The 27,356-nt window shown below is 38.2% G+C and overlaps 4 protein-coding genes and 1 pseudogene across 8 annotated transcripts; 2 read left to right on the top strand and 3 right to left on the bottom strand.

Moving 5' to 3' along the window:
• On the top strand, positions 1–1,886 carry LOC103441799 (aspartate aminotransferase P2, mitochondrial). 2 transcript variants are annotated; one of them, XR_530300.4, is made up of 5 exons: positions 1–163; positions 363–434; positions 624–695; positions 791–1,105; positions 1,202–1,886. XR_530300.4 is itself a non-coding variant. In XM_008380503.4 (4 exons), exons 2-4 carry the CDS (start codon positions 363–365, stop codon positions 1,025–1,027), a joined length of 381 nt encoding a protein of 126 aa, XP_008378725.1. In that variant the 5' UTR covers positions 29–163; the 3' UTR covers positions 1,028–1,162. The 2 variants fall into 2 exon arrangements, 1 of the variants encoding a protein (XP_008378725.1); XM_008380503.4 differs by lacking the exon at positions 1,202–1,886 and having other exon boundaries at positions 29–163; positions 791–1,162.
• Positions 1,887–4,144: 2,258 nt separating this feature from the next.
• Positions 4,145–6,488, bottom strand: LOC103442676 (cysteine-rich receptor-like protein kinase 8; annotated as a pseudogene).
• A 6,555-nt stretch (positions 6,489–13,043) lies between these two features.
• Positions 13,044–14,398, top strand: LOC103441760 (thioredoxin-like protein HCF164, chloroplastic). Of its 2 annotated transcripts, none has more exons than XM_008380466.4 (3): positions 13,044–13,127; positions 13,336–13,857; positions 14,043–14,398. In XM_008380466.4, the coding sequence occupies exons 2-3, from the start codon at positions 13,405–13,407 to the stop codon at positions 14,199–14,201; spliced, it is 612 nt and encodes a 203-aa protein (XP_008378688.1). In that variant the 5' UTR covers positions 13,044–13,127; positions 13,336–13,404; the 3' UTR covers positions 14,202–14,398. The 2 variants fall into 2 exon arrangements, with proteins under 2 accessions (XP_008378688.1, XP_070670198.1); XM_070814097.1 differs by having other exon boundaries at positions 13,055–13,127; positions 13,254–13,857.
• An 84-nt stretch (positions 14,399–14,482) lies between these two features.
• Positions 14,483–20,410, bottom strand: LOC103441739 (uncharacterized). Of its 3 annotated transcripts, XM_008380444.4 has the most exons (17): positions 20,231–20,410; positions 20,027–20,142; positions 19,399–19,662; positions 19,200–19,297; positions 18,809–18,971; positions 18,592–18,702; positions 17,445–18,359; positions 17,205–17,357; positions 17,025–17,124; positions 16,836–16,930; positions 16,465–16,713; positions 16,215–16,286; positions 15,991–16,089; positions 15,701–15,832; positions 15,433–15,603; positions 15,166–15,341; positions 14,483–15,085 (listed from the first exon to the last, which is right to left on the bottom strand). In XM_008380444.4, the coding sequence occupies exons 1-16, from the start codon at positions 20,250–20,252 to the stop codon at positions 15,171–15,173; spliced, it is 2,931 nt and encodes a 976-aa protein (XP_008378666.1). In that variant the 5' UTR covers positions 20,253–20,410; the 3' UTR covers positions 14,483–15,085; positions 15,166–15,170. The 3 variants fall into 3 exon arrangements, with proteins under 3 accessions (XP_008378666.1, XP_008378660.1, XP_008378678.1); XM_008380438.4 differs by having other exon boundaries at positions 14,483–15,341; XM_008380456.4 differs by having other exon boundaries at positions 14,483–15,341; positions 18,809–18,960; positions 20,231–20,409.
• A 558-nt stretch (positions 20,411–20,968) lies between these two features.
• Positions 20,969–25,755, bottom strand: LOC103441729 (mitogen-activated protein kinase kinase kinase 5-like). The gene is made up of 10 exons (XM_029093976.2): positions 24,866–25,755; positions 23,857–24,747; positions 23,652–23,739; positions 23,195–23,257; positions 22,946–23,109; positions 22,506–22,581; positions 22,292–22,351; positions 22,084–22,209; positions 21,722–21,911; positions 20,969–21,609 (listed from the first exon to the last, which is right to left on the bottom strand). Exons 1-9 carry the CDS (start codon positions 25,261–25,263, stop codon positions 21,735–21,737), a joined length of 2,043 nt encoding a protein of 680 aa, XP_028949809.2. The 5' UTR covers positions 25,264–25,755; the 3' UTR covers positions 20,969–21,609; positions 21,722–21,734.
• Between the last annotated feature and the right edge of the window lie 1,601 nt (positions 25,756–27,356).

Below are 27,356 nucleotides of genomic sequence, written 5' to 3'. Positions count from 1 at the left end.
ATTTGTCACTCTACTCAAATATGTAAGTTAACGACCAAAAAATCTCACGCTGATTCGCTCGCAAAACCCACTTAAAGCCAGCCAGTAGAAAAGAAGCAACGAAAGATCACCTCACTCTCAAACAGCCGACTCCTTCGTGTTCATCGCTCTCCTCCCTTTCTCGGTGAGTTTTCTCATCGTCGTCGTCGATTCCAACTACATCCGATTCGACTCCATTGTTTTAATCCATCTGAATCTGTTTAATTACTTCTTAATCATTATCTCTTTAGCTCTTGATTTACTCCTGGATCACGAAAATAATCCATCTATTTTATTCCTCATTTTTCTGGTGTTTGTTATCTTATCTCGATTTCTGAATTCAGATGGCTTCAGCGATGCTGTCCTTAGCTTCCGTCTCGCCGTCAGCTTCTCTGTCCACGCACGAGACTCCCATGGTACTACCGCTCTTTTCATCATTTCGTAATTAATTCCGATTTTCGTGAACGATTTCGATTTCTTCTTTGATCTTACTGTTTGGTTGCCGAGAAAATGTTAATTTCCGGCTTGATGGAGCTGTGCGTGATTTTGTTCTCGGAATCTTGAAAATCGAAGCACTCATCGTGTTTAGTGTGTATTTGGAACAGGGGAAGTTGAAGCTTGGGAGTTCTTCTTGGAGCTTGAACAAGGAAAGAAACTGTCTGTTTACGAAGACGGAGGTACGTGCTGTGAGCTGCTATGGCTATTTTCGCTTGGATTTATCGACTTTTTGCTTCAACATTGATGCTAATGCGGTGTTGTTTGGTTTCTGTAGTCTTTTGGTAGGGTATCTATGGTAGCTGCGGTGAATGTCTCCAAATTCGAGGGTGTAACGATGGCCCCGCCGGATCCAATTCTCGGAGTTTCTGAAGCATTCAAATCTAGCACAAACGAATCAAAGCTCGACCTTGGAGTTGGGGCATATCGAACGGAAGAGCTTCAGCCATACGTGCTTGATGTTGTTAAGAAGGTCAGATCCCTATCCTCCACGAAATACAAAATCTTTCACTAATAAGGTTTGGCAGCATTCAACAAAGTGACTGCAGAGTTATTATTTGGAGCGGACAACCCAGTAATAAAGCAACAAAGAGTAAGCAAGAAATCGGAACTCGTAAAATAAATCATGCAGTTCTTCTCTTTGATCTTATCTCACAGTCTATTAATTGTTTATTTTCATTTTATGAAGCTAGCAACTGTTCAAGGTCTTTAAGGAACTAATTGACTAGCTACTTAGTACTACGATCTGGTGGTATTCTTCTTCATTTGGAAATGAGATGTCTTAGGTTCGAATCTCGTGGATGACGAATTCGATACCAAATTAGACTGCCAATTGTGTGGCTTAGCCGAACCAACAGAGTCCAAGGTACGATTCGGACTGGAAGCTTCCTCAAACATTTTTAAGAGAACTAATGAACATTTCCTTTAAAGACGTAGTGCGGTATAAATGCTGTCATATAACATCACTTGGGAACGAGATTTAGTTTAGAGGCTAAGCTTCCCATAATCAAGAGGAATGATGTGAAGAGATGCATCATCAGCAAAAGAAGCATCAATTGGAGCAAAAAAGAGTTCAGCACAGGAACCCAGAGCATTCTCAAACTACGCTCTCGTAGTGCTGCTTCAAAAATTCTTTCACTCCAACATTATCCATTTTGTATGCATACAGTCTAATTAAACTGATCACGTAGGTTAAATATTATAAATCAGAAAGCTGGATGCTCTTTTTTTCTAACCAAAAGCAATCCAAAGTCCGAGCCACTTGCGTGATAGATCTCAAATTTACTGATTGTAAATTATAGTATACAGAAAGTTGAGAATAAGTAACCGGAATATTCTTTATATTACTAATTGATTTTATAGTTGAACTTCAACTTTCTTAATATTATTTCTTCACAGATTTGTCATTGACCGGTGTAGAAAAAAAATTGCCGGCACTGATTGAGATATATATGTTATGCATGAACATGAGAACAATTGATTCCATTAGCAAAGATAAATATATATTTTCCAATGATGATAAAGTAGGGATGCGCTATGCACATACCCCTTTTTACTTCTCACATACTCCTTGTTAATTTATATCTGTTGATCTTCTTCAATTCATTCGATCCGACGGCCGAAAACTAAAAATGTGTGAGAGAAGTAAAAATAGGTGTGTGGATATCACATTCCATAAAGTAAATGAAAGTTTCCAATTGATATACATGTACAGTGACAGTACATTAATCACAAATAGTGAACGAGGAGATGGGCGTGGAAGTCGTTTTGATAATTGAATATCTTCTCTTAATTATAACTAAATGGAGCTCACACATGCATAACCCGTTTGGATATGTTTTTAGAATAGCTGAAAACGCTTTTAGAGAAAATCTTTTTGGGTTCCAAAAGCACTTAAAATGCTTTCTATAAGAAGCACAAGTTATGTGTTTTTTCCCGAAAGCACTTTAAGTGATTTTCTAAGATTTACTAGCATTTTTACTACGGATTGTTTTCAAAAATATTTTCACCAAAAACGATTTCAGTCATTTTAAAAACATATCTAAACAAACTTGATTTATGGAGTGATCTAAATTTTTTTTTTACAAAGTACTGCTTATTAATGAATACGATAGAGAAGACTAAATGTAAGGCCCAATCTTTTGTCCTACAAGAAACCTAATTCTTGACTCACAAGAAAAACCATAAGATAATAATAAGCAAGAAAACTCATTTTCAACGAGGTAACTGATGAGTATATTTTATATTATATATTTAATCCTATTCTTAGTATATTTTGGGAGAATTTTAATACTTTGAATTGTATTTTCAAAATAATACTTTCGACTTTTTCTAGAGCAAAACAGGACCAAATGGATGAATTTTGGAGTAATTCCAGTTGAAGGACGCTCGTGAGTCACTTAGCTTGATCGTATCAAAATATCAAATTTTTCCATCAAGCGGTTATTTTCTGGCTATAAAATAAAGGAGCGATGCACGGTGTTGAAATAGTGACGTTTTGGGCTTGAATTGCTTTTTTTGGAGCCCAAGATGACATCAGATAGATTCATGGCCTTCTGGAGATGTGTTTAGAACGTCCTGATCTTCAAAACAAGCTATCATGGGCCGTATTTGGAGGATATTTGAGGCTAAAACGTAACTGGACAAGTACTTAGCGGATTATCCTAGCTTAATTACGACTTTATTTTCTAAGATATTTTTTTATTATTCTTAGTTTCCTAATTGGAACAAGAGACTACAATTTGAGGGTTTGTGCCGCTGTCTTTTAGGGGGATTTAAAAGGTTTAGTCGGCCCTAGTTTGAGGGGGGGACGTTTGCTTTTATGAAACTTTGAAGACATAGAGAATTGCTAGGGTTCTTAAAGTTTTTTTCTACTTTAAGGTGTTTTCAATCATTTTCTATATAATAATATTTTCTATAATTTCAATTATGAATATGCGTTGTCTTAATGCTTGATCACCATTAGGATATTTAGAAAGGTGGTTTGATGTAATTTTGGTTGGAAGGTTCCCTGAAATTGGCGCTGGCTTCTTGTAATTAATAATTGTAATTTCACTTAAGATGAACACCACGTCTTAAGGGTTGCATGATTTTTCAAAGGGTTTTTATAAAACTTAATGAGTTTGTCATGTTCATATTTGATTCGAACGTTCAGACGGATTGAATGTTAGATATACGTTCTATGTTGGAGGTTCCAAGTAGGATATATATTAGGAAAACCTAACCTTCAAAGTGGCATGTGTAGATCATAAGTAATTGGTAAAAATGCATACGATTGCTAGGTGATGGTGGAACCTAGTGCATTTATAAATTGGTATTTTAAAAACTGTTTCTTTTTCCTTCAACTTTAATATTGCAGATTGTTTTATTTTTATTAATTAAATTCGTTTTATTAAATTAGGTTATAAAAATCAATCATCTCAAATTTCTGTTTTACAATAATTAATTGGAATTTGGTTTGCTTTGAATTGTTTAATAATCCCAGTAGAGAACAACCTTGCAAGAACCATTTATACTACAATATTCTTGTCATTCTTGCAAGTATTATATGAGTTTTTTAACCCATTTACGTGTGTGGTAAATTCCTTATCAGTAACCAAATGATTCGAAATTGTTATATTCATTTAAGGGAAGAAAAATTTCAAACTCAATACGAATAGGAAGACAACCAACACAAAATTTCAAACTCAATACAAATAGGTAGACAACCAACACATTATCCACTATCTTCACATCACATCGCTTAGGTAGTTTGATCATCCCCACTTACTCTTTCAGCGTCTACTTCGCTGAAGATAAGTGATCGCCTGGAATCCCACTGAAACGGTTTCATACATATCCGGACAAGCCTCGTCCAGTAGGGCTTTCGCTTATTACTTAGCCTAATCCTTGACGTACTGTCAATCAATTCTTTGGTGTTATCACGTCGCAAAGTTGCTGGAGGCGTGGGCGGTGGGAGAGTAAATTGGTAACTCATGTTAAGCATGAGAATAACTGAACCCATGGTTGGCCTATCAGCTATATTTTCTTGCACACATAATAACCCTATGTGGATGCATCTCGTTATTAACTCGGTTCTTGAATCAGTCTCGATACTGTCATCTATTAGATGTAAAGCTCTCCCTTCTGTCCAGAGTTGCCAAGCCTGCAAGGGTATGTAATACATAATATTTCAATTTCTATAACTCTCATTCTCTCGATGCATCAAATTAAGGGTAATACATCGAAACTATATATATTATTACTTACATAGCTCAGAAGATCATCTCCGTCCCCTCCATGATTGAAATAAGTACTTTCTTGTCCAATCATTATCTCCAAAACCAACACTCCGAAACTGTAGATATCCGACTTTACAGAAAACTCTCCATCCTCTTCGCAATTTATTGCGAGATAGTCGCTATATATCAGCAGGAAAACGTTAAATTTTTACGAACCTGATGAAACTTCTTAAATTTTATTGACATAGCATAATAGCATTAATAAGATTAAGTTTATGAAAGTCCTATAGCTGGTCCTTGTACTTACTGCTGCAATGCTTGAAATCTTTCGGTACCGCCTTGTTTTTTATGAATCCCATGCAACTTTGACATGCCAACGTCTGAAATTTTGGGATTCATTTCTGCATCTATCAGAATGTTACTGGCCTTGAGATCCCCGTGAACAATCGGATGGGGAGAATCTTCATGAGGTATAAGAGCCCTCTTGCAATGCCTACTATAATATTGTAGCGCATATCCCAATCCGAATTTAGATGATTGACTGGATCTGCATATTTATGTAAAAGAGAGATTATGTAATGATATTTTATTTTGAATAAGGTTAGTGAGATCAAATTTTTAACCAAATTTACAAATCAAATGATGTGTCATCAATAGAAAATAAGCATGTTAATTAATACTTACATAATAATCCAATTATTAATATCCACATCATTTTATTACAAAATTTGATCTTCCTAACATTATTCTTTATTTTTATTACAAACGAGATATTACTATTGCTACTACAACATAAGACCTCTCTAGCAGGGTTTTGGTGGGAAATTTATTTTTCTCACTAAAAGGCATCTTCAGTGAGAAAAAATTTACCACATTATGTTCCCACAAATGTTTGTTGCTTTGCATATCACACATTAAATTTCCAGAGTTTTTCTTTCAAAAAAAAAAAAAAAAAATCCAAACATACCAAATGCGTAATCAAGACTTCTGTTAGGGGCAAACTCATAGACAAGAATCATTTCACTTCCTTCCCAGCAGAAACCTAGGAGACCAATCAAATTCCGATGGTAAAGCTTGGTCACTGTTAAGATCAAAATTTTAAATTCTGAATTGTCTAGTTCAGAATCTATTAAAAGCCTTTTCACAGCTATGTCTTTTCCATTGGACAGGCGACCCTGCACAATATGAAAACAATATATGAGTATTATATCGGGGAAGAGATTTCCTCTTTATCTCTTACACTAAGATCACACAATCAATTAATTTGAGCTTTTAAAATTTGATTTAACAGTTACAAGTAAAGATTTTTTTAAAGTTATAATAATTTTAACTGTTAAATCAAATTTCAAAAACTTAAATTAATTAATTGTGTGATTTTGGTGGGAAATATCTGGAAAGGATCTCTTCCTTTATATCAGCAAGGAACCTGTTTCCAATTAATGCTGATGCATACTTAATGATATCGCACATACTTGTTGTCTCTTTTGATTAAGAAAGAAATTATGTTTGATTACCTGGTAAACAACGCCACAACTGCCCTGTCCAATTTCTTTTGCCTGGAAAAAGTTATTTGTGGCAACACTAACTGTGCTATAGTCGAATTGCCAGTATTCTGAAATACTTCCAGATATTTTCTTGGTTTTCCCAACTCTTGAGTAAATTCCTTTGACTGTCAGTATTATTAAAGAAACAACCATTGCCATAACAACTAGGGGAGCCAACGATACAGGCCTAGTTGGACTCCTCCTTGGATGATCATCTGAAAAATTAAAAGGAAGAGAAATGAGTCTTATCTATTGAAGCATAATGATCTTTGAATGAGACGTTCAATTATATATATATATATATATATATATATATATATATATATATATATAAAAGAACGTTAGTTGAGATTTCATCATAAAATCAATTAACAATATAAGAAGTAATCTTATTAAAGTATCAGTCTTTAACCCTAGTAGCAGTCTTTAACCCTAATACAAGATATTAAGCATTGGATTAAGGTTGCTATTGGAAGAAGGGTTAAATGTTGGAAGAATAATGCAAGCTTTTATCTAGCTTTGATGGATAACAGCTCAACTTGCATTCAGCTAGTCTTAGTGCTAGTATTAGCTGTTTGTTATTCCCTCATCATTGTAAAGCTTGTTAGTGGCTTAAGTTAGAGAGAGTGGAGGTCATCATTATACTTGCTTAGCTGCCATTGTCCCCTACCTTTTGTTCTCCACTCTCTTTCCCGTTTCTTCTTCTATTTATGTATGAACTTTGTAACTGTTTTATATAGGAAATATACATAAAAAATTCTACATGGTATCAGAGCAGTGATCCCTCTTGGACCTGCCTCTGTGTTCTTCCGAAATCCTACCAAATCCAAACTAGTTAAGCCATTATGGCAACACCAGCAGAGAAAATTTCAAAAAACAAAACCATGGATACCAACCCAATTCAACGTTTGAGCTCTGTGCTCCTAAACGAATTCAACTATCTGCCCTGATCACGAGCTATTTCTCTCGCTCTTGGAGGACGTGGAAAGCTCCCGTTCATTCAAAAGGATGACATCATGCCCGAAACAACTTCACCAGATTATGCAGCATGGGTGTCCCAAGATCAACTTATCATGTCTTGGCTGTTAAACTCTATGGAACCAAAGATGGCTGAGATTTTCAATTATTCAGTGTCATCTCACCACCTTTGGAATTCTATACGAGACATGTATGGGGATCTAAACAATGCTGCGCGAGTCTTTTAGCTAAAGAAAGACCTTACAGAATTACAACAGGGAAATCTCTCATTTGTTCAACATCTTGGCAACTTGAAGGCCAAATGGAATGAATTGGATCTCTACAGACCTCATACCACGGACACAACCATTCTTTTAAAGCGTGCTGAAGAAGACAAGGTGTTCCAGTTGCTTGCCAGCATTAGACCAGAGTATGAAGATCTTAAAAGTCATCTCTTGATGACACCTAAACTTCCCACTTTCCAAATGTTCTGCAATGTTATTCAATGCGAAGAAGTAAGAAAGAAGGTCATGAACGCAGACGTGGTCGTTGGAGAATCAGATCTTAGGCCATCAGAAGCGAGAGCCTTCACCTTCTCCAGACCATACAAGGGAAAACGACCAGACTTAAAGTGTTCTCACTGTGTGAAGATAGGTCGTTCTCTTCCTCCCATTACTCTCATAAATGAATTTGCTAACTTCTTGCAACAAAAACAAGGAACAACAAATCATGAAAGTCCCTCAGCCATGCTCGGCAAGTTTGCTGGCTTCTTCGAACAATCAAGCTCAATGTCACAAAATGACGTGCCAGGTATTGTTGCAACTATTTCCACTGCATTGGATCTTAGTAGTAGTCGTGATTTTTGGATAGTCAACTCAGGAGCTTCTGATCACATGACTAACGATGCATCTTTACTAAATGATTTTCAAAACTTCTCCACTCCTTCTTTTGTCTCCGTAGCTAATGGCACCAAAGTTTGTATAGTAGGTAGAGGGAAACTCAAAATCTTCTCGAGTAAAAAAGAATCCCTTGTCATGCATGTCCCTTCTTTTCCTTTCAAACTGCTGTCAGTAGGAAGAATAACACAATTGCTCAATTGTCTTGCAATTTTTTCCACTCACTGTGTGATTTTCCAGGATCGAGTTTCGAAGGAAACGATTGGTAAAGGGTTCTTCCTCAATGGACTGTACTATGTCAACTTCTCTTCAAGTTTTCCAAAGAGTTTCTACGTAAACTCAAACACAGTAAACAAGGAGCACCTGTGGCACATGAGATTAGCTCACCCTTCTTCACATGTTATGTCTTTTCTTTTTCCTAGTTTCTGTAAAGTGATCCCAGATTGTGAAGTTTGTCACAAATCTAAGTTTACCAGGTTACCCTTTCCCCATTCTATCTCTAGAGCTACCAAAGCTTTTGAAATTGTCTATTCCGACATTTGGGGACCTGCAACCTTAGAGTCTTTTGATGGTTACAGATTCTATATATCTTTCATTGATGATTTCTCTAGAACTACCTTTGTGTATTTACTTAAATTCAAGCACGAAGCTTTCCAGTGTTTCAAAAATTTTCATAACTTAGTTCAAAATCATTTGAACTCTAATATTGGCATTTTAAGGTCTGATAATGGGTCTGAGTACACTTCCAAAATCATGACAACTTACTTAAGTGAGCATGGAATTTTGCAACAAACAAGTTGTGTAGGAACGCCACAACAAAATGGCATTTCAGAAAGAAAGAACCGAGATTTGCTTGAGAAAACACGATCACTAATGTTACAAGCAAATCTTCCAAAGAAGTTTTGGTCTCAAGTTATACAAACCGCTGCATACATCATCAATCGCCTTCCTAGTAGAATCTTGAAGTTTAAATCTCCTTACCAAATTCTCAAGGGGAGAGAAATTGACATAAGTCATCTCCGTGTGTTTAGATGTGTATGCTATCTGCACATTCAAACTATTCACATAGATAAACTTGATCCAAGGGCTATCAAGTGTGCATTCGTAGGCTACTCAACTTCCCAAAAAGGATACAAATGCTATGATTCTAAGACCAGGAAGGTGTTTGTATCCAGGGATGTACGTTTTGATGAGACGCACTCCTTCTTTTAGAAGCATGATGATGAACCTCAGGGGGAGCTCTCATATGAAATGTTTCCCACTTCTCTCTTCCTTGATGATTCAAGGCTGTCAACACCGCACAATGAAGCTGTTGAGATAGAGCCAGCTCCTGAAAATATGGAAGCAGATGATGAAGAAATCCTTCACGAAAGGAGAGAGCCCCAACTTGAACAACCTCCTCCTCCACGAATGAATCATTCTCGAAACAGACAACCTCCATCCAGGCTTGATGATTTTGAAATCTACACGCCTAGATATCCTATTGGACAAATGGTTTACCATAGCAAGGTCTCCCCATCTCATGCGGCCTTTGTTATTGAGTTATCTCGAAACTCTGAGCCTCGATCCTTCGAAGAGGCAAACCAATCTCCTGTATGGAGGCGTGCCATGCTTGAAGAACTGAAGGCACTCGATGAAAATCAAACTTGGAGCATTGTTTCTCTACCAAAAGATCAACGTATGGTTGGGGCAAGATGGATTTACAAGACGAAATTTCACTTAGATGGAACCATACAGCGGCACAAGGTAATGTTAGTTGCAAGGGGCTTCACGCAAACCTTCGGGGTAGATTACAAAGAAACCTTTGCCCCGGTGGCAAAGATGAACATAGTTAGAGTGCTTCCTTCGGTGGCTATCAATTCATACTGGTCTCTACATCAAATGGATGTAAAAAACGCTTTCCTACATGGGGAGTTAGAGCCTACCACCTGGTCATGAACGAGAGAAGGAACAAGGAATAGTCTGCAAGCTTCACAAGGCTATTTACGGTCTCAAGCAATCTCCAAGAGCTTGGTACTCAAAACTGAGCTCTGTCCTTATGTCATCCGGTTTTAAACGAAGCAATGCAGATTCTTCAATGTTCACTAGGATTGGTACGCATGGAAGATTGGTGGTACTTGTTTATGTTGATGATCTTATTGTCACAGGAGATAATCCAGAAGAAATAACTGCTCTCAAAGCCACCTTACATTCAACCTTATCAATCAAAGATCTTGGTAGACTCCGATACTTTCTTGGAATCGAAATGGATCAATCTCCAATTGGTCTGTTTCTAAATCAACAAAAGTACGTTCTCAATCTTTTAGAAGAAGCCAATATGATGCATTGCAAGCCTGCCAAAACACCACTACCAACAAATTTCAAGGATGAAACCTCAGGCATCCAGCTTGAAAATGCATCGGAGTATCAAAGGTTGGTAGGAAAACTTATCTATTTGACTATAACTCGACCTGACATTGCTTATGCTGTTAACTTTGTCAGCCAGTTCATGCATTCTCCCTCATCTTATCATCTGCAACTAGTTAAAAGGATCATTCGGTACTTGAAAAGCTTAATGACTACCGGGATTTTCATGCAAAACAACGGACACTTCACCATTGAAGGATACACATACTCTGATTGGGCATGCAACGTCCTTGATCGCAAGTCCACAACTGGTTACTGCACTTTTGTTGGTGGTAACCTCGTCACGTGGAAGAGCAAAAGCAATCCGTTGTAGCTCGGTCAAACGCAAAAGCTGAGTACCGTGCAATGGTATCTACTGCATGTGAACTAATTTGGCTAAAGAGTTTGCTACGTGATCTTGAAATCATCTCCTCAAAGCCAATTCTCCTTCATTGTGACAATTAAGCAGCGATGCATATTGCTGCCAACCCCGTCTTCCATGAACGCACAAAGCATATCGAGGTTGACTGTCATTTCGTCCGCAACCAAGTCCAGTCCAAGCTGTTACAAACTTTATTTGTTCGCTCCAGTGATCAACTTGTCGATGTGTTCACCAAGCCTCTTCCTTCTGCACAACTTGATTGTCTTCTCTTCAAGCTTGGATCCAGAAAATCTCTCGATCCAGCTTGAGGGGGAGTATTGAAGTATTAGTCTTTAACCCTAGTATCAGTCTTTAACCCTAATACAAGATATTAAGCACTGGATTAAGGTTGCCATTGGAAGAAGGGTTAAATGTTGGAAGAATAATGCAAGCTTTTATCTAGCTTTGATGGATAACAGCTCATACTTCTTATACACCTTTTTAATTTTTGACCATCGGATCAGATGAATTGAAGAAGATCAACGGATAGAAATTATCAATGGGTGTATGAGAAGTAAAATAAGATGTGTGGATAGCACACCCCATTAAATAAAGAAATAAATAAACCATTCACATATGAACAAAGGAAGAGTCTTTGTGTTTACCAATTTTTTTTTTAGAAAACCTCGACAATACGAGGAGAATTTTATTCATATAAAAAAAAGTACATCTAATTAGGAGGACATAAACCTAACTTCTCATAATACAAGAAAAAAGGATAAAAAAAATACATGAAAAGAAGGGGACATAAACTTTACCTTTCTAGAAACAAAAACAACAAAACAACAAAGATACAAGGAAAATAGGGGGACATGAAACATAACCCCTTTAAAGCTGAACCTACAGGTCTAAACCTGCAAAACGGAACAAGGAACATCGCAAGGTTAATAAAAAAAATCAAGAAAGTGAGACAAATCTATATGCAGAGATGCACATTAATTTGAAAACCGAAAATAAAAAAAGCCAATATAGTCTGAAAATAAAGCGGTACGAATCTTCATTAAAGGAGACAAGCCCATATTAACAAAATTGTACGCAAAAAAAGTGCCTTTGTCTTTTAAATTTATACGTGACATAATACGCTTATAGATGTCATTGGACTTTTTCTAAGGGGTACCTCTCAGCTTTTTGTCATTATATGTGGAATTTATGTTTTGGCACCAATTGGAAGTAAATAATCAAACCTTTGCAGGGAAATTAGGCCAAATGACTGATTCATGCGCCTAGCCGCCTAGCCGTTATTATATGTGGAATTTATGCACTTACATGCTAGACATTAGTCGGGTGGTTGAAATTTTTTTTATTTGATTTGCAAATTTAGTTTACATTTTTTTTCTCCTTAACATTATCTTAAAACTTAATTTATCATGGAATTGCCATCAACGACGTAATTAAGGTGGAATTAGTGACTAATGAGGTTGAGGTTTTTTTTGGGGGGGGGGGGGGTATGAGCAGATTGGTGGGTTTATATACTGCATTTTGGTCACATGTTATGAAGCAAATCGGCCGGAATTGCCTTCTTTTCTCACTAGAGTTGGGTATAAAGTGAAAAAAAAAAAAGGATGTAGAGATTTTGAGTCGTTCTAAATTTACATTTTTGTTGATGGAAAACGCAAGATTTCTCAAATATTTTATGATGTCTTTTGATTTTCTTCTCGTGCCAATGCCATTTTTCAACCATTTAGGATGGGAAAACTAGGAGGGGGAATGGTCAGCAAAATGTCGACGAGTGGGTTTGTGGTTAGAATCTTGGCAAAACTCCACATAGAGGTAGAAAAACGTGTTTATGGGTATGATTAGGGAGGGATTACGGTCTCTAGAAACAACTAGACGTGGGTTGGTGCGTGGGCGACCGCCATTAACCTAAAGAATTCAACGGAAAAGTAACTTACAAAATATTTGTAACTCAGCTGTTTAAGTACATTTCTCTCTTCGCCCACAAAGATAAAGTTGGTGACCCAATTAGAAGGGATATTTGGGTCCAAATTATTATCAGGCCCAATATTAATAACGATATACTGAAGACCAAAGAGCTCACAGGACAATAAGATTTTATTTAATTTTTCTCACCCCCCCCCCTTCTCCCTCCTCTCTCTCTCTCTCTCTCTCTCTCTCTCTCTCTCTCTCTGTGCAACAGAATTGTGTTGGTTGACTCAAAGGCAGACGACTGAATCCTTGAAAGTGAAAAGAGGTAAGTAGTCGTACTTCATTAGAAACTTTTACGACGTTTTATTTCGAATGCTCTAAATTTTTAATCTCTGGGAATATTCTTTCCACAATCAGCTAGTTTACCAAAGATTTTGATTTTTGGGTTTAGGGTTTTACACGATTTATGATTTCATGAGAACCCATGACCAAGAATTTGGATTCTGATTTGGTGACAAATGCTCATTCTCTAGGGTTTGGAATCGAAGTGATGCAAAATTTGGAGGTTCTGTAATTCAAGAGATCAAAATTTAGAGGTGAAAATGGTTTATACTCCAAAAGAGCCTTTGTTTTGCCTAAAATGGCCATGGGACATGAACCCGAATCCAAAAAATAACACTCATAGCGTTTGCTCGTTTGAGGGTCCTTGGCTGTTCAAATCTGTGCAGACTATCGGGTCCCTTGCTTTCAATTTCGTCAGCTCAATTTCGTTGATCAACAACTTAAAGCCCTTCCAAATGGATGCAAGAACCGGCCAAGGTAAGACTTTGAAGTCGAAAACAGTCTTGAGTCCGGAAGAGCAGGGGGAGGCGGAGCATAGGGCGTTTGCCTCGGCATTGGCAAGTGCGAAAGAGGCTACAGTGGTTGAGTTTTATTCACCCAAATGCAGGCTGTGCAATTCTTTGCTTAATTTTGTTGTGGAGGTTGAGAGTAGGAACTCGGAGTGGCTTAACATTGTTATGGCTGATGCAGAGAACGAGAAATGGCTTCCCGAGGTACCTTTCATCCTCAACATTTTCTATGTTTGAAGTGATTAGCTTGTTCGATAGCGTTGGACTTTTTATTTGTGATTTTTTGGGGATGAAGTTATTCGTTACGTTATGTGCTGATCATGGTGTCAAATATTATGGTTTGAACGGTAGAATATTGTATGATAATTTTTCTATCGCCGGAAATGCAGCTCCTCCATTACGACATCAGATATGTGCCTTGCTTTGTTATACTGGACAAGAAGGGGAGGGCACTGGCGAAGACCGGGATTCCGAGCAGTCGACTGCACGTAATAGCAGGCCTCTCTCATCTTCTCAAGATGAAGCGTGCTCACAAAAGTAATAGCTGATAGAAATATTGAATCTTCACTCATCGTTTCATTTGATGTAAACAAGTCTGTATAGGCAGATAGCAGATTATATTGTGCGTGCTTTGATTGCTCATGGTTAAGCAGGCGATGATGTAATTCATGTTTTTAGTGTAGAAACTGTGCTTCCCCAAACTTTTACGATGATTTCTGTTGAAATTTCCAAAATCGATTGAAAACCGTCTTATATATATATATTTATAATTTTTTTAATCTCCCCTTCTTCATGTCTGTCCTAATTAACTAACTAAACCACCTTAGCGAACAAGGAAAAGTTTTAAGTTTCCTATTTCAAATGGGATAATTTTCTAGTCTATATATATACAATGCATGATGCTACATTCCTCACAATTCTTCTCCATAAACCGATCGATCTAAATACCAATTCTACCATTCTCCCCAAAGGCCATCACCCTCTCTTCTCAAAATCCGAATCCGATTCGCAGCCAATGAGTTCCTTCAGCGAAAACTGAGTCGCCGCCAAGGAAATTCTCCGTCAGGCAAGTGAGCTCCAGGATGCTAGTATGTTCGGACCTCCCAGGCAGAAAATCAGAGACTCCAGTGAGCAGTCCTCTGTCAAGTTGGCGCTTCGCTATGAAGAACCATCGAGGGTGCTAGAGATATTTACGAACGGATGGTACAATGCCATCCCGAAGAAGCCGGGAACTGGATTTGGTATGCTAACTTTGAGATGAAGAATGGCGACATTGCGAGGGCGAGGAATGTGTTTGAGAGGGCAGTGAAGAAGGTACCCCTAGCCGATGATGACGGGGCCGAGCAGTTGTTTGAAGCTTTTGCGGAATTCGAACAGTGGTGCAAAGACATCGAGCTGTGCAAGCTAGATGTTGAGGATGCAAGCCAGATTTCTAATTCCTCGTAGCAAATTAAATTTGTTTTAATATGTGATGTTTTACTCCAAAAAATTAAATAAACTAAAATCCTTAACTGCAATCAGTCTGTTCTGCCTAGAAAAGCCTTCCCCAGCCTCGAAGCAACATTTTCGGAGCTCGGGAGAGTCCTTAGGTTTCCAGCATCCGACATGTAAAAGTAATTGTAATTGATCCTAGTAACCAAATCTGCTAAATGAGGAAAATGCCCGACGTTGAGCTTGAACGAAAGCACCTGCATAATCAGCACGCAACCATACGAAACGTTAGATGTAAATCATAAGAATCGCATATGAATCAGAACCAAAACAAAGAGAGAAGATTACTCTGAGCAGGAAAGCAATGCAATCATCAAACTGCTTCTCAATACGATCAACTTCCATTTCGCATTTGGCCTTAATTGCAGAAACTGTTCCGCCGCTAAGCGTCAGTTGTATAGAATAGAAGTCCAATGCTAATCCCAAGATGTTGTTTATCCTGCTTGCTATGAGAGCCCACTGATGCAAAAGAGCGTAATAAACACGATTTAGCTTCCTGTCTTCATAAAAGATTATTTCCTAGTTCATAAGTTCTCAAACAAAAGAAAATGCGCACCAGCTTATCTGGAACTACAAAGCACTGCCGCTGAATTGTCAACAAGTACAATTCATGTACTTCTATGACTTCGTCCAGAGATCGAGCAGCTGCCATACCTTCACATAGTTCACGCCATGCATTGTGATATACCTGCTCACAAAGGACTAGTCAGTGATCTAACAATTCCATACTCCATACTCTTTCCAGACAACAAAAATATGATGATGCATAAAAGGCCGAATTCCTCATGAAAATAGTTTCCGTACATATAAAGGGAAAACAAAAAACATAGGAAAAACAATACTTACTCTGTCCATCACATACTGGTGAAAAGCATCGACAAAATGGAGAAGTTTTTGCTCCACTAACCAGTGACGCTTGTGGTTGTTTGCGGCACTGCCTCTACCCTGCATGGGGAAACAAGAAGCATCAAAGCCATTGATTTATAGACATAAACACATACAGCCCTTCTCACTAGGCCAAGGAGATTTATCACTCTCCTAATTAATCCTTAAAGGGGATAAATTATAACCTTCCACATCCACCTTCGAGCTTTATCAAGTACGAATTTTGCTCGCTTAACCTTCAACAAGAACCCCATGACCTACAACAATTTAGAACAATTAGATAACAAGTTTAGTCGTCAGAACGACCAGTTGGTAATCACATCTTCCCTCCAAAGATAAGATCCCAAGTGAAATCAAATCACCTCTCCCCCAAATGCCACATCGATTTGAGAGAGAGAGAGACGACGAAATATAGAACCAAAAGCATAAAATAACCTGGTTATATTTCTTGATTGCCTCCACGTTTGCAATAAGTTCAAGTGGCCAAGAGACCTTATATGTGAAGTTTAGCAGATCAAGTCCATCCATTCCAAAGCTCTGAGCACGACTTTTACGAGGAGTTGAGGGAAGGGAAGCCATCTTAGGTTGCTCATTTCCATTTAAGTCGTGATTTTTGGTGAGGGATACAATCAATGAATCAGGAAAACTTAGTAGCACTCCATCAGCAGAGTTTCTTATAGATTCCTGCAGTAATAAGAATATACATTACAATGTTATAATATAAGTAAAACAGTAAAAGTAGGTACCCCAAAACCGTGTTTAACTCAAAATAGGAAGAAATTCTACATTGGATAAAGTAAGCAAACCTGCAATATCGTGTTTAACTCAAAATCATCATCCCATGTTTCTCCTTTATCCAGCTTATTGAATATTACAGTCAAGAAGTGCTGTAGCAGATCACCTAGAGATGGAAAGGAACCAGCAAACATGTCAAAGTAATCGGAGATGTCTAATGATAGACCAGGATATTTGAAGTTCAACAAACAAGATGATACCTGACCCTAGCAAGTAAATCGCGCGCAAGACTGCCAGTTCATCCATCAATTTCCAGTCATTCATCAGTTTTGACAAAATATGCCTGCCAATACAATCCACCTACGGTAGAAAATAACTTTTAAAAATATGACACTCATGCAACCACAACAACAAACTGATACATATTTTTGAGCAATCACCTGCTTCTGCATGTAGACAGTAAGACATTCCTGCACTATCACCACCGGAAGTGGAGTACTTCTTGGTTCAAAATGTTGAATCCAGGCAAGAACTCTTGATGGAAGGGTGCTATTTTTTTGGAAAGGTAAGAGCTCTGACATACAGAGCTCATCCTGTAGCCAAGGAATTACAATTAAAAATACATCCAAAGAATTCTAATAATATCTACATGACAAATGCACATAGACTTTCAATCATACCTGAACAGATGGTAGAAGAGTAGGAAAAGGAAACAACGATTGTAACATATGCGAGTCGTCTTGTGAACGAAGATATTCTGATTCACCAAAGCGGAAACCAAAAGTATAATTTGTTCCTTCAGCCAAAGAAGTTGATCCACTCTCCACACCGAAAATAGCCTTTCGTAAAGCTTCATCGTTTAAAGGGGGCAGACATAAATTTCTGGATAAGTTCAAGGATTTCCATGCATCCCCATTCTTAGAAAGGATCTTTTGGCAGACCGTTAGAACTGGATTTTCTTGACAGAAGGATCTTGAATGAGGAAACCCATTTACTACACCTGCAAACATTTTCTCTTCATTTGCATCTGTAAATCTTTTTCCATTATCACATGCAGACTCTGGTTCAGTTACTCTTTTCTCTGCCAGTGTATCAACCAAGAACTTACACCAAATTTTCTCCGAACATTTTACCGGCACAATCACACTATCATCACTCTCCACTTTTTGTTTAGTGGATATATGTTGAAAGATATGGTCACCATGGCCTATAAGGCCTGCTAACGACACACAGAAAACTTCTGACAAAGTCAAACCTGCAATGCTTTGCCCATGGTAAACACCTTTATTAAAACTTCCAAAACCATCAACCTCAGAGTCATTTCCGTTTCGATATACAACTGAGGATGTCATGGGAATATGCCGGATCAGCTGTAACGATTTTCCAGCAGAAACAATAGACTTAGCTATGTCCTTAATAAACAATGGACATGATTGAAGGTCTTTATTGCCACATTCCTTTCCTTTCATAAAACTTGTCATTGAGGCAGAGGTCCCAACATCTAACATTTGATACTGTACTTGCCTTAATAGATAACTCTTCTCCCAAAAGTCAGCCTCGTCAACAGATATTGCTTTATTAGCATAAAAGAACATCTGCAAAGACAGGAGCAACCAGAAAAATGTTCAGCGAGGAGAAATCTAGGACAGCCCACTTCAAGTAGAAAACAGATTAATATTGAGTATTTACTGCCTATACAAATTGTAAGATAAACTATCATCGACAATACTATGGACAGAAGAATCACATGGTACGCAAAATTTAAACAAAAAAAAAAACAATTAATTGGATGCATCACAAGCACATGCAAGTTCGAATCACATTTACCTCCTCATATGGATCATCTAGTGTTCCTTCAAAAAGCCAAGAATCAAGACCCTCAATATACGGCAATATACTTCCAATAAATAAATAAAGAAGCATCAGGTAATCTTCCTCCTGAAATTGGCATGAACACCAAATTTGGATTACATAAACCAGGTGAAACAAGACAAGAGTAATAAACTAGAAACAATAAAGGTTGTTGAATAAATGAAGTACCAACCTCACCACCTCGCACTAGACACACTTCATCCAGCTTCTTGTAAAGATGGTCAAGGATGTGAACAGCCAAGTAAGCAGCGGGAAGAGAAGAATTAGACTCAAAATACACCTGTGGGAGGGCACCATGCACTATTTGCAACAGATACTCAGCACCTGAGCAGAGACTAATATCAATAAATTGTCATCAGCGACATCATTGCATGAAGATATCAACACAAAACGTGAGTTAAGCAGTTAACGACATGGGCTGAGGCAATGACCTCGAAGGTAAAAAAATTGAGCATAATAAAATTTTCTAATTTTGATGAGCTTTTGAGTGGTGATAGTCTCCAACAAAATGTGACAAACTATAACTATTGGCATCCCACACTGATAGCTAACAGAATACAAACCTAGACAAAGAATTGGCCAATCCCAATAACGTAGGGGTTGTACTAATGCCATCTCCTCTTATCTTCATTTCCTTCTTTAAAGCAATATCGCGCAACCTCTGCCCAATCACAAAGTTAACATAGACTTATAAACGAGTAGTAAAATCACAATGTCTAGAAAGTGGCAAACTTCATCCAACAAATTGAATCCCAAATATACCTTAAGCCACGCAGAAACAGAACATGCAAAAGCCCTCAAAGTAGGCGGTGGTAATCCAGCAGACTTCTCGATTTTGTTGACTATAATTTCCACCAGTTGTAAGCATGTTGCAGCATGCATAAATTGATGAACAAGGGCGTGAAGACTCGAGTAAGAGAGGTGACTGACATGTATCCCACTCTTGACTTGAAAGGATTTTCCATTTTGGTCCCAATAAAATAGTGAGCTAGAAAAACCTTGCAACATTTGTAACACGCTCCGAACCTTGGAACCGAAATAAGTAAAGGGAAAAATTTACATTCGGTACATTTCATATATCAGTTTTCAGAATTCCTCTCTTCCAAATAAACAAGCCCCCTTCTTTCTTATTATAACATTTGATTGAAACTATTGATTTTCTCATTCAATCCTATTAACTTATAAGCCAATCATGACACCTCAATTGAGACTGTATGGAACTGCACCTGGAGGGAAGTGCTTTCCCAGGATTCAATAACATCCTAACAAAAGCACGTCCACCGAAAGTGTTTATAAGCAGGAGTGCTTCCTAAAATAGCAGTTCCAAACGGTTCCTAAATCGTGCATTGAGTAGTAAAACCTAAGAAATTTAACAGCAAGAGATGAGTACCAATTCAAGTTCATTGGTCCTCAAGGAGGTAGCCGGCGTTGCAAAATGTATGCCATCGGAGAAGACGCTGTAAAGCCGATTGATCAGCCCTTGAGAAACTTCAGCATTCCCTGTGTCTGCCGGAAAATCAAAGGACGAAATAAATTCCATGGAAACTACGACAACGATGATATTAGGAGCGGAAAGGAAAGGGGAATCGAATACCGTAGCAAAGAGGCTTCCCCATCGTCGAAATTGGGGCTTCCGGTGGCGAATTTAGGGTTCCGGCTGCTAGCAGTGGCCGCTAGATCGGCTGATTGGAGCTGTTGTATCGGTGTTGCTGTAGCAGTAGTATTCCCATTACTCTTTGAGTGAAATTAAACCGATTAATTTCGAAAAGAAAATGATATATAAAAGAAATCTAATTATTTTAAAAGGGAAGCGCGCAATACTTTACCCGTTAACACGTACATCCGCCTTTTCTTTTCAAAGAAAAATAATAAATAAATTATATTATAATATAATTAGTTTCTCATTTAAATTGTTTTGCAAAAATACCCGGATTACAATCTTCCTTTCACTTTCGTCACTTTTACTTTGTTTCGCTAGCCTCTTAGGAATTGGATCCCATCCGGATCCAAATTATGGGGATCCCAGTATCCTCATATCTTAGTTATTTATCGTGGATCATGCAGTCAGAAATTATTTGATTTATTTTATTTAAAATTAAACACAAATAGTACATGACGAGAACTGACCGCACGATATGAATCCGGAGAGAATCCTGCCTCTTAAACTTTTAATTCATGTCAATGCTGTTTTTGTCATTAGTTCCGTCTATTTTGCTCACTAGAAGTTTTTTGAATTTGGTACATTTGCACCAAGTTTTCTTCTCGTAACTCAATTATCAGAATTTCAAACATTTTCTAATTTGATTGCGAATATAACTTTTAATAAGAGAACTTTAACGAACAGCTCCCGATATTGTTCACTTTAAAGAAAAACCACATTTTTACACTAAAAAGTTAATCATAAGCATTACCAATACACGTGGGAAACAAAGTTTGAAAATTCCTATTTAGAGAATCAACATAAATCAGTATTTACAGATTAATGACTAACTCCCATCACCTGTTCTAACTTCTGAGTGAGTTTGCACAACAGTTTCTACCTACTAATCTTAACTCCACGCAAAACTCGATTATCTCCCCGATTAAGGACACGTTGCACTAGCTCCGAGTTCCCCAACTCCACCGGCGATGAATAAAATAACCAGCTTCCAAATCCCACTCGGTTAATTCACTGGTAAAGCTTATGTAACTTCATCAGAGGCGGTCCAAGCAATGAAAATCTTTGTTAGAGCTGCGCAGCCGTATTTCCCAAGAGAAGAGCGTCTTCCAGATGGAACAAGAGAGAAACTTCGGAACCATTTCATCCAAGTTCAGAGGTTTGGGATTTCCGCTCCATGGTTCATTTGAACAAGGGATGCAATTCCGGACAAGGAGGAAGAATGATGCAAAGCCACCTCGCAATTACAAGTGTGGAGAGATCGATATTCGACCATTTTAAAGATTAATGTGGTCCTTCGGACCATCCAATTTATCCTGCAATGGTGCACGCACAACATGCCAAGATATCAATTTACTGGTCATATATAAAAAACTTTCAGTCTCTAGTTTCCATTGAATTCTATGAATGTTGAATGTGAAAACTTACTATTAGGTATATATCATTGAAAAGGTCTGACGTATGAATTTCGTACAAACGGATGCTCAAGTAGCTTACTAGCTAACGGTCTCTCTGCAGGGTTCCTACGAAAGCACAAATGAAGGAAGTCCTTTCCCTCTGCAGACAATGTTTCTGGTATATCCGGGATGGTGTTTAGAACCTTGAACATAGCTTGAGGCTGGCAGAAGGAAGACAAGATGATGTTAAAAACTTCAAAAGCAACAAAGCTATTCTCGAACAGCATGAGGCCGGATTTACACTGTACACATGGAACTATGGGCGGTTGACAATATTCTGAAAAATCCGAAACTATGATGAACAAAACATGACAAGTTTCATCATGAACTTACTCCTGTAAATTCACTCCACGGAGGTCTTCCATTGAACATCTCAACAATAGTACAACCCAAGCTCCATATATCGACGGCCAAAGCAAGATCAGGAGCAGCACTGTTCTGCATTGCAGCCCTTATCACCTGCATGAAACAAACTAAGCGTTTATAATTTATATACAGTGCGTACAGGCCATCTACGAATTTGTAACGATGATACGATTACCTCAGGAGCCATCCAGTATGGACTGCCCTTCAAAGAAAGATTGTACGATTGCCCATTGAGCTGAATGCAAAAAGTAAAGTTAAATATGAAACCCAGAAGAGTACCGCTGGGAGGCCTTACAGTCACATGAATTGGATTGGTCAAAATTTGATTTGTCAAGTTTATGACAGGAGCCAAAGCAGAGTAAAGGTGTTTACGAAAGTTAATTACTCACATGTTTTGCCACCCCAAAATCGGCAAGTTTAACAACGCCTGATGCATCAACAAGCAAATTTGCACCTTTTATATCTCTAGAATAATCATTGAAACATCATCGTCAATAAAGCAAAGAAAGCTACAAGGGAATACAACATGATCCAGCAAATATGCACCCCTTATATCCCCAGAATAATCATCGAAACATCATCAATAAAGCAAAGAAAGCTCCGATGGAATGCAACAATGATTCTCCAAACGTTTTTCCCATTTTAACTGGCTGGTAAATATTAAGAATCTCTACAGTTTATATAAATCTCTTTGAAGAAAAACATTTTCCTAAGGTTATTCTTGTCTCATCATTTATTGAGACGTGGCCATTTGTGAAGTAACAAGCTCCTTTTAACAGATAAGTGATGTCACAGTTATATAACTCTGCTACTCAAGCATCACTATCACCTGTGAATTGTCTTTGTGCTGTGCAAGAAAGCCAACCCAGAGAGGATATGGCGAGTAAAACTGCGAACTACAGATTCTGTCATAGTTCCAATATGGTCTTGGACGTATTTGTTAATCGATCCAGGATGAACATATTCCAAATATATGTAGAAGTGATCTTCAGTCTGCATATGCATAAACAATGCTTCCCAATTTAGCCAAACTTTCAAAGATTCTTAATAAAATTTCACATGTAAGAAAGATACTCACCATTTCACTACCATAATACTGCACAATATTTGGATGCTTTAGCGTGCGGAGGACTTTAATTTCCTGCAACGGGTAGCTAGTAAGAACAGTTCTAGAACATATTAAAGACGAACTGGAAACATAGAAGGCTACCACAGAATGTCAGTAGCATAGTTGAGCATAGCTGAAATGTAATTTGATCGAATGTGAAGAGATGCACTCCACAATGCTGTTCATTGTGCAGGTGTCGGATATGAGGAGATGTACTATGAAGGTTTTTTACCTTCCATCTTACAGAAATAATCAACCAACTCATTTTTTCCCTATGATTGAAGTAGACACAGTGCTAGTGCATGTTACATGCAAAACTTTCCCTAATTCGGCAGTTTTGGTTGGTCCAGACAAACCTAAAGGTAGACAACAATAAGCTACAACTGCTCTATGAATTGAAATTAGTAAAGGACTCCAGAAAAAGGACCTGCTCCAATTGCTTTATACATTCAGCAGCTTTAGGATCATCAGGAATAAGATCAACTTCCTTCATTGCACACAAGGCCCCGGTTTCTCTGTCATATAATTAGAAAATTTTAACAAAGCTAAATTCAAAAGAACAAAACAAAATAATGGTCACTGCAGAACAGAGTCAAGAGAAAGTAGCACAAAGCTTCCGGGGACTAGCATACCGGTTGGTTGCGAGATACACACTACCAAAGGTGCCGCGCCCAATAAGTTTTCCCTTCTGCCATTGACCTTTCATTGATGATAAGGATAGAGCTTCTGCATTGTGGTGCATAACAGATTGCTGTGGTGGAGGTGGCAGAGGCAAAGGGTGGGCACTGACTTGACCACTACTTTCAGCCCTCTCTAAAGAAGGCAAAAGAAATGCATTTCCATTTGAACTTTTCTGGTTGAAGCATGGACTTCGAGATGTAGGAGAATGGGTGGGACTATGAGCAGGTCTATTTGGTGATAATCTTGGAGGAAAGACATCCAGATTTTGATCGTGGGGAGCCCCAAAAGAATAAAAAAAATCCCCAGCGGTGTTTGATCTCCTGGGGCTAACTGCAGGACTTGAAAAAGCACTTGTTGGAGCACTCCTGCTCATGTTGCAACTTTCATATTCGTGTGGCGTTCCCCTATGGCAGTTGCTTGAACAATTAACGGGTGAAGTGGGAGCAACAAGTAGAGGATAACTATCGACAGTTTTCGATCTTTGGGGACTAAAAGGATGGCTTGATATACCATTTGCCTGCGCTTTCCTAGAAAGAATATTCAGACCCAAGTTAATAAAGAAACCCCCACCATTGTTAGCATCTTGGGAGAGTGCCCCTCGACGATTGTTCGAATAAGAACTCACTGGTGCTGATGATCCTCCTGAGGTTGTGGCAACTTGACTAGAACAAGAACTCAGCGAACCGCCACCATTGTTAGCATCTTGGGAGAGTGCCCCTCGACGATTGTTTGAATAAAAACTCACTGCTGCTGCTGATCCTCCTGAGGTTGTGGCAACTTGACTCGAATAAGAACTCGGCAATGCCGATCCTGAGCTTGTGACAGCTTTACCTTTGACCTTCCTAGTAGTTCAAACAGCAAAAAACCACCCCAGCGATGCATTTTAACAAACACATAGTAAGCACTTTATCAGATACCCACAAACAAAAAATTAATGAATTCTAAGGGCTTTTCTTTTACCTGGGGCCAAAGAACCCATTTTTAGCAGATTCAGGTTTCCGGATCACGGGAGATTCAGGAAGGGGTAAGGGCTGCGGAGCCGGCGCAGAAGACCAGTGGTTTGACTTGGACCCACCACCCGGCGATCTTGACTTTTGGGTCGAATAGTCCGGCGAAGCGGGCGAGGAGTAAGACTTATCAGGGAGGTAGAAATCCTGGTTGTTGATGTGGCGGAGCTTTCTTTGCCGGGTGAGCCGCCGCGGGCTCTGCTCGCAGCTGCCCCCACCACCACCACTGTCCTGTTTCGGAGCAGAAACAGAGCAAGCAGCAGCTGAAGAAAAAACAGGGGAGGAGGAGTTGGAGGAGGGGGAGGTTGTAGCTCTGCAGGGTTTGTGATGAGAAAACGAGGTAGAAGGCATTTGGGCTTTCGAGAAATGCACTTGTTGCAGAAGGCGAAGTTAAAAGCCGTCGTCTTGAACTTGAAGTATCTCAGAATCTCAGATTTCCAAATGTGAAGTTGCGGAAGCGGAAGCAGCAGCGTCGTTTCTCGCTCGCTTTGATCAAACAATTTCGTTTGAATTAAAATTCAAACATTTGGAATTTTTATGGTCAATGACTGGGAAAAAACAAGTACTCGATATAATCCTGCGAATTGAATTCATAATAATCTGATTAGGAGATGACTAAATGCGAGACTTTTGAGGCTGTCGTCGGTGGTGTTGGAGGGGTCGGGGAGTCCGTTAATAAGAAGAAGACGACGACCCAACGAACGGTGTGCGTGCGTGTTTACAATGTCAAAGCACGCGACGACCTTCTCGTTTCCCCTTTTTTTATTTAATTTAATCTAAAAATTAATTTAATTTAATTAAGATTAATTAAATTTGAAAAGCACTAATATTGTTATCATTCGTTGCTGTTTTTGAAGGTAAATGTTTTTTAAGGAAGGAGGACGAAGAAAGTTGAAGATGTTGTTGACCAAAGCTAGGATACGCCGTATGCGTACGGAAAGGCGTAGTTGAGTTGAGTTTGAGGAGCTGAGTGGAGGAGGACTTTGTCAATGTATTTCTGAAAAACGACTTCAAATTTATCATTTTGCAGTCCAGTTGATACCGTGTTTCGGTGTTTACTGTGTTCTCCTTTGACGATTTTAACTTTTTGGGGGAAACAGCCAAACTCGCGTAGGAGAACAATTTATATAACACGAAATTTGTAGTGATTTATTCGTGTCATGTTAATTGTTTATTGCTTTTTTACTCGTAAATAAGTTAAACTCTTCCAATTATTTAGAGTAATTTATAACGTTGTCTTGTCTAAGACAATTTTTATGTGGCTTTGTCTTTTGAGTTGTGAGTTGGACTGTTTAATGAGTTTTTGTCTTTGATTTTTTTATTTTTTTTTGGTAGAAACTAGGAATGAAAACCAGGGCAAAGATGCCAGAACGTACACAGAAGCCTACAGCGAGGCAAGCTAAAACAAACTAGCAGAAACCAGAGTAGAGGGTAACAATAATGAGTTTTTGTCTTTGATTGTAAAAAAAATTTGCTACGAGTTTATGAGGAAAGTAAAAAATTTATATTGAAAGGCAAGTTAGTACAATTTTTATGTTTGTTTTATCAATATATATATATATATATATATATATATTTTTTTTTTTTAATTTTGAATAACCCTATGCTTTAAATGTTGGTCGAATCACCATTATGTAAGTCTCACATATATTCTTTTTTCGATAGGAAATAGACATTTAAAAAGAAAGCAAACAAAGTTATAAAAATCTCAAAACCAATCAGACCGCGCCTAAAACAATAGGAATTTGCCACAAAGGCAGGTTGTCATTTTCTCATAATCTTGACTTTACCTTTTACAGAATTTTTTTCACAAAGCACTTAAAATTTGTATACAAACAGTCCAATGTTGTGCTTGTAAAATATGAGAGATTTTTCAGTGTGATCGGCACACAAGGTAATACACCACATGTCACTGTACAAATAGTGGAATAGTGTGTTAAAAAGTTAATAACTTAAAAAATAAAATTTTTCATCACTTACATAAAAACATATGATGTACCATTCATATTCCTATCACAATAAAAAATTTCTCGTAAAATAGCTTAATGATGAGCATAATTGCTTGAAGCAATGTGAGAATTGCCGATAGGTTTAGTGTTGGAGTACCAAAACCTCATCGTCGTCAACCCGACAACGCAACAAGCACCCTACACCTGGCAACTGAGGCAAACAACGTTGCTTGACTTTATATACATTGATGCGATTTCGTGTCAAATTTTGGTTTTGAATGCCAGGTAGATAAAATAGCCTCCTCCATCCCTCCTCCTCACTTTCTGTCACGCTTAATCATAATATTTCTGGTCACTTGGTAGTCATCCTGCTGTGCTGTCGGGTCGGCTTTGGATTTGCTTATCATCCCCACCTAAAAAGGAGATTTTTGCGGAATTCCTCGCATATGAAATTGAGCACAATTTTACACGGATCATTTGTTTCTTGAGAAGAGA

This window comes from Malus domestica, chromosome 15, assembly GCF_042453785.1.
Source record: "Malus domestica chromosome 15, GDT2T_hap1".
Lineage (NCBI taxonomy): Eukaryota > Viridiplantae > Streptophyta > Magnoliopsida > Rosales > Rosaceae > Malus > Malus domestica.
Note: the sequence above shows the minus strand (reverse complement) of the source record. Positions and strands in the feature narration are given on the sequence as shown.

Excerpts from the sequence above, each read along its gene's own strand:
- LOC103441799 (XM_008380503.4), top strand. The coding sequence starts at position 363 with ATGGCTTCAGCGATGCTGTCCTTAGCTTCCGTCTCGCCGTCAGCTTCT. Across the intron at positions 435-623 it reads CCACGCACGAGACTCCCATG|GGGAAGTTGAAGCTTGGGAG; the intron begins GTACTACCGCTC and ends TATTTGGAACAG. Across the intron at positions 696-790 it reads GTCTGTTTACGAAGACGGAG|TCTTTTGGTAGGGTATCTAT; the intron begins GTACGTGCTGTG and ends TGGTTTCTGTAG.
- LOC103441760 (XM_008380466.4), top strand. The coding sequence starts at position 13,405 with ATGGTTTATACTCCAAAAGAGCCTTTGTTTTGCCTAAAATGGCCATGG. Across the intron at positions 13,858-14,042 it reads ACGAGAAATGGCTTCCCGAG|CTCCTCCATTACGACATCAG; the intron begins GTACCTTTCATC and ends CCGGAAATGCAG.
- LOC103441739 (XM_008380438.4), bottom strand. The coding sequence starts at position 20,252 with ATGGGGAAGCCTCTTTGCTACG. Across the intron at positions 18,360-18,591 it reads TAGATGATCCATATGAGGAG|ATGTTCTTTTATGCTAATAA; the intron begins GTAAATGTGATT and ends CTGTCTTTGCAG. Across the intron at positions 17,125-17,204 it reads CTGTCTACATGCAGAAGCAG|GTGGATTGTATTGGCAGGCA; the intron begins GTGATTGCTCAA and ends TTTCTACCGTAG.
- LOC103441729 (XM_029093976.2), bottom strand. The coding sequence starts at position 25,263 with ATGCCTTCTACCTCGTTTTCTCATCACAAACCCTGCAGAGCTACAACC. Across the intron at positions 23,258-23,651 it reads GTATAAAGCAATTGGAGCAG|GAAATTAAAGTCCTCCGCAC; the intron begins GTCCTTTTTCTG and ends TACCCGTTGCAG. Across the intron at positions 22,352-22,505 it reads ATTTTGGGGTGGCAAAACAT|CTCAATGGGCAATCGTACAA; the intron begins GTGAGTAATTAA and ends TTTTGCATTCAG.